Source organism: Gadus morhua, chromosome 12 (assembly GCF_902167405.1).
Source record: "Gadus morhua chromosome 12, gadMor3.0, whole genome shotgun sequence".
NCBI lineage: Eukaryota > Metazoa > Chordata > Actinopteri > Gadiformes > Gadidae > Gadus > Gadus morhua.
In genome coordinates this window covers 12,470,215-12,479,003 of record NC_044059.1, presented here as the reverse complement: position 1 = coordinate 12,479,003, position 8,789 = coordinate 12,470,215, and the positions used below count along the sequence as shown (strand labels likewise).

The following is an 8,789-nucleotide window of genomic DNA, read 5'->3' as shown; positions in this document are numbered from 1 at the left end:
CAGGTGTGGATGGGGGGGTCTGGAATGCCCCCGGCCTCACGCGGCGGCCCTGGGCCCCTAAATATAGCAGAGCGACAGGCCGTCCCCGGCTTGGCCGCGGCCCTCCTCCACTCTGCCAGCAGCTTGTTGTTGTAACCGGCCTCCCGCTCCACTCACACCGGCTCCCGGGAACATGAGCGATCGCCGCACTGCTTCTCTGCCTCTGGTGAGTCTCCGTCTCTGTGTTCTCGCCGTGGTTCAAAGTGTGCCCCGGACAGGAAATGTACTTTATCACGGGCTTCAGCGTGGATCAGGGGGCACCTCGGTGTGACATCACGCCCCGGGCCCGTCCAGCAGCGAGGGGAACACTGATCTCTGTCTCCAAGTCAACAGCGCGCAGGGTTCCTGGGGTAACACGGCCGCGCACAGAACACTCTGTGTTTGCTCAGATAACAAACGAGAGGGTTTAACCCGATATGCTACGGTGAATTTATAATAATAAATGTTTAAAATGTGTTATGCTCTGCTCTTGGAAGGGTGTGTGTTTTTCGCTTAGTCCTATAAGCTGTGTTTTCACTGTGTTTAAGAGTGAGTGAGTGTTGTTCTTTAACATCGAGCCCCGCATCTATTGTCCGGTTGTAAACTGATTCCAGAGGTCACATAACATGTCGCTCACATCGGTTTCTAATTTGAACAGCCTAAATCCCCTCTGATCCCGCGCTGACGCGCCGCGAGCCGCTCATATCTCCCGCTGAACCCCCTCGGCTCAGTTCCTCATCCCCAGAGCCGCTCATCCGGTGGTAGGTAGTAGTGAATGGACTTATGTGGTGCTCTTCTAACCAGTGGCCACTCAAAGCGCTTTGCAATATTACCCATCATTCACCCAGTCACACACACACCCACACGCCGACGGCGGCGTCGACCAGGCAGGGCGACAGCCAGCTCGTCGGGAGCAGTCAGGGTGAGGTGCCTCGCTCAGGGACACCTCGACCCTCGAGGGGATCGAACTAGCGTCCTCCCGGTGACCCGGCAACCGCCTCTACCTCCCGAGCCGCCTGCCGCCCCTCTGATCTGCTCTCGACCCCCCCCCCCCCGCAGGTGAACCCACCCCCCCTCTCTCTCTCGCCATGGTCCGCAACGTGGACGACCTGGACTTCAGCCTGGCGTCGCACGCCCAGAGCATCCTGGAGGGGCTGCGCTCCCTGCGCTCGCAGCCCCGGCTGGTGGACGTGACGCTGGGCGCCGGCGGCCGGGACTTCCCCTGCCACCGTGCCGTGCTCGCCCTCTGCAGCCCCTACTTCCGCTCCATGTTCTCGGGGGACTTTGTGGAGAACATCGCGGCGCGCGTGGAGCTGCGCGACGTGGAGCCCGACGTGCTGGCCTCGCTGCTGGACTTTGCGTACACGGGCCGGCTGACCATCAACCAGGGCAACGTGGAGGGTCTGGTGCGCACCTCGGACCGCCTGCAGTTCCAGACGGTGCGCGGCGTGTGCGGCCGCTACCTGCAGCACCAGATCGACGCCACCAACTGCCTGGGCATCCTGGAGTTCGGCGAGACGCACGGCTGCCCCGAGGTGGTGGCCAAGGCCTGGGGCTTCCTGCTGGAGAACTTTGAGGCGGTGCAGCGGGGCGAGGAGTTCCCCCTGCTGGGGAAGGAGCGGCTGGCCGCCTGCCTGGCCCACGAGGGCCTGCAGGTGCGCTCGGAGCACGCCCGCGTGGAGGCCGCCCTGGCCTGGGCGCGGCACCAGGAGACCCCCCGGCGGGACCACCTCACGGAGCTGCTGGGCCTGTCCCGCCTGGCCCTGCTCAGCCCGGAGTACCTCAGGGACCGCCTGCTGACGGACGGCCTGGTCCAGGGGCCCCCGGGGCCCGCCAGGCCGTGGAGCACGTCCTGCAGGAGGTGAGGGCAGGGGGCGCTAGGCCGGGTCAGACCGGGTCAGACCGGGTCAGACCGGGTCAGGACCGGGTCAGGACTGGGTCAGGACCGGGTCAACTGGGTAATGGGATGCCACAATAGGGTTGGTGGTATGGGTATTGAACCCCAGGGTTAGGGTTAGGGTTTGGGGGTTGTGGACCCCGGGGATGAGGTCACACACACACCATGGTGAGTGACGTCACCAGCCAGGCGGGGGCAGGGCCCGGGGTCTGACCCGAGGAGGGGCCGTCCCCTCCGCTGGGTTCAGTGTTTGGTTCCGTTACATGGAGGGGGGGGGGGGGGGGGGGGGGGGGGGGGGGGGTGAAGCACTAGGAGGACCTACCTGAGGCAAAGGGCATCTTAGTGGAAAGAGACTCATGAAAATTAAAGTCATCTGTGAGAAAATCACTTGATTAAAAGTCATAAAATGGCTCAAATTAAAATGGCTCAACTTATGTATCAGAAGTTATCTGGGTTAAACTGTTCTGATGATGATGATGGTGGTGATGGTGATGATGATTGTGTTATCGATGTGATATCTGTCTCTAGATCTCCGTGGAGCCCGGGCTGGAGCAGAGGGCCAGCCCCTGCAGTCCCCAGCCCAACCTGCAGGAGGTGCTGTTTGTGATGGGCGGCCGCTCGCTGGACGACGAGGACGAGGACGAGGATGAAGAGAGTGACCCCAGAGTACAGCCGCGGAACTGTGCGTTCTACAACATAAAGACCAGTACGTACCCCCCCCCCCAGGGTAGGGTCAAAGTAAGGCTGTTGGTCTCTCAGCTAGAGGGGTCTGGGTTCAAACCCCAAAGTCCCAGCCTATAGCTGTGGGCAGGGGTACCTCCTCACTGCCCCTTAATGTCTGTAACCTCACGTCGCGTTGGATGAAGGCTTCTGCCAAAGACTCAATAGTAAGGGTACTTTATAGTGATGTATTATGTGGTCCTTGTAGAGTGGAATTAAATGGAGATGGAGCTTTGTTTGTAGAATCTACTGGCCAAACAGAGTCCGGGCGGGGTCGACTGCTGGAGGAGGTGAATGGGGAGGCCGGGCCAAGAACAGCAGTGCTTAATAAACCCTGAAACATTACCCAGAGGAGACCGGCCGGGGACGAAAACATTTACCGACCGCTGTTTGTGCTCGGATCAAACTGTGGCCATGTTCGGTTTCAGAACAAATTCGCCTCAAATTGTATCAAACCAAACTTTATTTATAGAGCCGTTTCCGTGCAAAGTAGCAACAAGCTCAACAAGGGGGAATGCAAGAAGAACAAGAAATGAGTTTCGGAAGAAGAAATGAAGCAGAAAGGAGTTGAACCAAGGTTCAAACAAATGTAGACACAGTGCCTTTATGGTTCTGATGCTGTCTGTTCTATGTTATATCTCTATATTCCACTCTGCAGGACCTCCCCAACCCAATACATTTATGCCTCTGATGCTGTCTGTTCTATTTTCTTTCCCTCTGTGTTCCACTGTGCAGAAACTCCCAAACCGAATACCTTTATAGTTCTGATGCTCTACGTTCTCTGTTCTGAAGCTGTCTGTTCTATGTTCTGAAGCTGTCTGTTCTATATACCCTCTCTCTGTTCCACATTGCAGAGCAGTGGCACCAGCTCCCCGACTTCCCCAACCCCAACAAGTGGGGCTACTCCTTGGTCTCCCTCAGCAATGACGTCTATGTCACAGGTCAGCCGGGTTTGTTTTAGCCCTGTCAAAACACTGGCGCTATTATTTTGAAATATTGGAACCCGAGTGGTAAAGTAATGGGGGAAACTATTTTAAACAAGCAGAGTTCACCCGGTGCGGAATGAAGTATGCTTTACACAGATTGCTTGAAACGGCATTCGTAGCATATCTTGGTTTCTTAATGGGACTTTTATCCAAGTCAAACAATCCTAAGTAAATAGGATCCCTTCAGGATCTGATTGGCCGTCGTGGGAGACACACACAGTGATTGCTCAGAATATTAAGCCCCGCCCACTTGGACTCGGTGACACAATCTCAAGGAAGAGGAAGTTACTATTTGAGACAGGATATTTATGAGATGAAATTTCCAATAATAATGATAAGGTACAAGATTAATTTAAAAGTCATAAATGCTTGCGCAAAATAAATGGCCTATTTTGTCACCTCGTCTCAGTAGAAGTGGTGACCATAAACAATAAGACACATGGTGGGTCAGAGGGGGGTGTTGAGGTGCTACTGTGTGATTGACAGGCGGGTCGCGGGGGTCCAACACCAACACCTGGTCCACCACGGAGACCTGGAAGTACATGACGCGCCAGGGCCGCTGGGTTACCGTGGCGCCCATGCTCTGCCCGCGGACCAATCACATGTCGGCGACCCTCAACGGGGAGGTCTACGTCATCGGAGGTAAGGGAAGGAGAGAAGATGAGGAGGAGAAAAGGACGATGATGGTGACCTGGAGGTGACTAGACCTTTGCAGCGAACATCTAGCCTTTCTAAAGCCACTCATAAGTGAGGCTGAGAACTGTCAAACATGCAGTCAAACCTGGGGGTACTAGAGTTTTAAAAAAAAAAAACGACACATTGCAGAGAAGCAATCCAAGTTCCATTAGTCCTGGCCAAATCTTGAGAAGGAATACAGAAGAGGGATCCCTCCTCCCTGTGATGCTTAAGAGGGCAGTAGCTTACATTTTCATTGAGGGCATTTGGCCGACCCTTTTATCCAAAGCGACTTACAATAAGTACATTTGTCAGAAGAGATCAACAATCGATCGCTGTCAGTACAGCAAGGATGTTTAAAGAACCAAGTGCCAAGCACCAACTGTTGTTAGGTTAACCCATTCTCCGCACACAGAAAAGATAACTAGGATAACATGCTACACAAAGTAGTTTTCAAGTGCAACGTCACATACAAAATAAAGTAAGTGCTAAGGACAGTAGCTGCCTAATGGGGAGAATTATGACGGTAGCACAAAGCAAAGAAAAGCACCCTTCCATGTAGCGCTGCCATGGACTGACGGTGCTGCTCCACCCACTGCTCTAACACGGAGGTGTTGTCTCTAGGTACGACCCTGAACTACGTGGAGGTGGAGCACTACGACCCCTACAGCGACACCTGGGCGCTCACCTGCCCCGCCCTGCGCTACGTCACCAACTTCACCGCCACCGCTTGCCACGGGAAGCTCTACCTGATCGGCTCGTGTGCCGTCAAGTACAACGTCCTGACCATGCAGTGCTACAACCCCGTGATCGGTGAGCATTGCCACACGTTACACTGTAGTACAAAACGATGCGGGGCAAAACACCACGGTACAACCCCACGTTATGTAAGGCGCAAAGTGAAATCCAGATTGTGAGGACGTTAACGTTCGGCATTATGTCCTGGCGTGTTGATGGATGTTGATATGTTGTGTCAATGTTTTATGAGGTTGTTTATTTTGGATCTTGTCATGCATGATTTGTGAGGTTTGACGTTTACATTGTGTGTTTTGTGAGGACGTTAACATTGTGTGTTTTGTGAGGACGTTAACATTGTGTGTCTGTGAGGATGTTAACATTGTGTTTGTCATACACATGGTTTCTTAGGACGTTAACATTGTGTGTTTGTTATGCACACGGTTTGTGAGGACGTTAACATAGTGTTGTCAGACACATGGTTTGTGAGGACGTTAACATAGTGTTGTCAGACACACGGTTTTGGAGAACGTTAACATTATGTGTTTGTCACACACGTTTTGTGAGGACGTTAGGATCAGTGGTGTGTTTGTGAGGACGTTAAGGTGATGTTTGGTCCCACAGACAGCTGGAGTGTGGTGTGCTCCCCGTTCATCCCTAAGTACCTGTCGTCTCCCCGCTCCATCACGGCGGACGGCGTCATCTATCTGATCGCTGACAACACCAAGAAGGTTTACACCTACGACCCGACGCCAACATGTGGCAGAAGTGGGATTGCCGTTACACACACAGCTAAAATCAACACAATCTAAAACTTGATTCAAAATAGTGACGATAAGTTAAACTTTGTCTTGAAAATACAGTGAAAAAGTTATTGTGATATTTTTGTTTTTATAAAGAAAAACAATTTAATATATTTTTAGATCAGATCAAACTGTGATTTGTCTGAAAAGCTCTTTATCTTAGCTCAGATTCTTTAGCAAGCCTGAACTGTACAGATGTTAACATAATATTAATTATAAAAATATTAATTAAATTGAAAAAAAAATTATATATCACATTTTTAAACATAATTTCACGATTAGAAAACGTCTTGTCCTTCTCTGAAGATATCTCCCCTCCCCCTCCTCCTCTTCCTCCTCCTCCTCCTCTTCCCCCTCCTCCTCCTCCCCCCCTCCTCTCCCCCCCTCCCCCCCCCCTCCACCTCCCCCCCCCCCCCCCTCCTCCTCCTCCTCCCCCCCCTCCTCCCCCCCCCTCCTCCTCCTCCTCCCCCCCCTACCACCTCCCCCTCCCCCCCCTCCTCCTCCTCCTCCTCCCCCCCCCTCCTCCCCCCCCTCCACCTCCCCCCCCCCCCCCTCCTCCCCCCCCTCCTCCCCCCCCTCCCCCTCCCCCTCTTCCCCCTCCTCCCTCCTCCTCCTCTCCCCTCCCTCCTCCTCCTCTTCCTCCCCCTCTTCCCCCTCCTCCCTCCTCCTCCTCTCCCCTCCCTCCTCCTCCTCTTCCTCCCCCTCTTCCTCCTCCTCCTCCCTCCTCCCCCTCCTCTCTCCCCTGTGTCTCCTTCTCTCCCCCTCCTCCTCCTCCCTCTCCTTCCTCCCCCTCCCCCCCCCCCCAGGAGCAGTACCTCAACATGCTCCATGAGAACGGGGGTCTGGTGGTGCTGGACGGGGGTCTGGTGGTGACGGGGGGGCACTGGAAGGGCATGGAGGGGGACTACGGGGTGGAGATGGAGGTGTACGACCGGGCAGCCGACTGCTGGCGGGTGGAGGGGGCGCTGCCCCGCCTCTGGTTCTACAGCGGCGCCGCCTCCGTCTTCCTGGACCCCGCCCAGTGGCCCGAGGCCTTCCCCATCGACCCCTCTGAGACCCCCCCCCCACCCATACCCCCCCCCCACCCATACCCCCCCACACACCCGTCCCCAGCACCTGGGGGTCAAGGCCCCTCGGGTTGCAGGAGTTTGCTGCTTGTGTTTAAGCTAGGATTGTTTTAGGATGGGTTTTAAAGGTTTCACAAAGGACCTGTTAATCAGACCTGCCTGGTGACTGGCTAGTGAGTAAACCATGTTACTCAATATGTGAACAACTAGTTATCACTTAGTGAACTACTGCTAAACACTTAATGACTACTGCTAATCACTTGGTGAACTATTGCTAATAACTTAATGACTACTGCTAATCACTTGGTGAACTACTTGTTATCACTTAGTGAACTACTGCTAATCACTTAATGACTACTGCTAATCACTTGGTGAACTACTTGTTATCACTTAGTGAACTACTGCTAATCACTTAATGACTACTGCTAATCACTTGGTGAACTACTTGTTATCACTTAGTGAACTACTGCTAATCACTTGGTGAACCACTAGTGCTCAGTGCGGTGCGATGAGCAATCGTTCACCAGGACATGCTGTAAGGGGCAGATGAAGGGTTAAAGGATGTGTTTGAAGCAGATGTATGAAGAGGGAAGAGGATGAGAGTAGTTTGGGTCGCAATGTTCAGACTAAAAGACTTCCATGCCCAACGGCTGGACACTACTGATCTGGGGTCAGTCTAGGCTAGATCTTCACAAATACAACACAAACACAAATAGAATCACAAACGGTTAACTCTGGGTTCCGCACAGAACTATTTTAATGAAATCAAGTGATTTATTGAGGATAACAAGGGGCGTGTTTTTTGTTTTTTTGTGCTCAAGCCTCAAGTCTCGGCTCAAAATTCTGTTTTTAAAGGTACATTCTCTTGAGCCAATTAGATTGTTTTTTAACTTTAGCCAATGTTGTTTTTTGTGTGCGTTTATAATCAGTAAATCTAACCAGAATCTATCGGGTTAAACTCTGGGTGAGCATTTACACCAGATGTGTCAGTTGTTACCAGCCAGCTGAAATGTGTATCACAGGATTATCAACCTTGAATATTAAACAGTTAAACTTTAACCAAGAGAATGATGGACGCCTAATAATAACATTCACCCTTTTGACTTTTTTTGTAAAACCTTTGTAGAGAATTAAATGTATTCAAGGCTTTTTTTTACATTGATTATGTGAAGTGTGTGCGTGTGCGTTGTTTCCTAGATGTTTGTAGACTCTAAATGTGTTGCCACTTTGATGCCAGGGCTTTGGTTTTAAAGTTTGTTTATACGTTGTAGGACTGTATTTAATATTAAACAAATTGTACAATATGCCATGTTAATATTAAAAAAGATTCAGAGTTCTCTTGTTACATCTGTGTGTGGTGTTTAGCGTTTGACAGTGTTTTTGTTTAATGATTAAACTTTGAGCCTAGAGCTAAGCGTCAGTCCGCCTCCCTCTGTGTGTTTCTCCATCGCCACGGCGACCGGACAAGCCAGCATTCCGTTTCCATGGCGACGGCCCGGGAAGCGTCTAGTTTCCATGGTAACCTTGATTGGCGGTTGACCGGAATTGAAGTCTAGACCGGTCTCTGAAGTTACGTTTTTTAAATCAGTGCATCGGGTTAGTTTAGTTACCATCACAAAACAAGTTAATACTACATGTCATACTAAAGCAGCCGGTCGTTAATCACCGCAGCGATGAGCTTTCCTCACAACTCTTCTCACCATTCGCCCAGACTGGATTCTGTGATTCAGGTAAGGTTGTTTTCCCTCGGTCCAGTGCATGATACGATTGATTAAAAAGTTTAATGTGAAATGCAATTCACGCAAATTAAACTGATAATAATAATCCAATAGGAATGCTCAATGCACATTCATGCTGTTTGAATGCGGATAAATTCACCTAATGTCAC

The 8,789-nt window shown here is 51.7% G+C and overlaps 2 protein-coding genes across 2 annotated transcripts in view; both read left to right on the top strand.

Moving 5' to 3' along the window:
- The first annotated feature begins 78 nt into the window (after window positions 1–78).
- On the top strand, window positions 79–8,321 carry klhl30 (kelch-like family member 30). Its single transcript, XM_030373345.1, has 9 exons — window positions 79–204; window positions 1,075–1,879; window positions 2,268–2,283; window positions 2,456–2,621; window positions 3,490–3,576; window positions 4,108–4,263; window positions 4,921–5,109; window positions 5,656–5,807; window positions 6,644–8,321. Exons 2-9 carry the CDS (start codon window positions 1,107–1,109, stop codon window positions 7,013–7,015), a joined length of 1,911 nt encoding a protein of 636 aa, XP_030229205.1. The 5' UTR covers window positions 79–204; window positions 1,075–1,106; the 3' UTR covers window positions 7,016–8,321.
- A 109-nt stretch (window positions 8,322–8,430) lies between these two features.
- The window catches only part of crocc2 (ciliary rootlet coiled-coil, rootletin family member 2), a 53,428-nt gene continuing 53,069 nt past the window's right edge, over window positions 8,431–8,789 (top strand). Inside the window, 1 exon segment of the mRNA XM_030372918.1 lies at window positions 8,431–8,631. Coding sequence (XP_030228778.1) covers window positions 8,575–8,631 — 57 coding nt within the window. The 5' untranslated portion in view covers window positions 8,431–8,574.

What these genes read in the sequence shown, in the direction of transcription:
- klhl30 (XM_030373345.1), top strand. Translation starts at nt 1,107, where the DNA reads ATGGTCCGCAACGTGGACGACCTGGACTTCAGCCTGGCGTCGCACGCC. An exon ending in GGAGGTCTACGTCATCGGAG is followed by an intron (nt 4,264 to 4,920) that starts GTAAGGGAAGGA and finishes TGTTGTCTCTAG; the next exon opens with GTACGACCCTGAACTACGTG. An exon ending in GTGCTACAACCCCGTGATCG is followed by an intron (nt 5,110 to 5,655) that starts GTGAGCATTGCC and finishes TTGGTCCCACAG; the next exon opens with ACAGCTGGAGTGTGGTGTGC.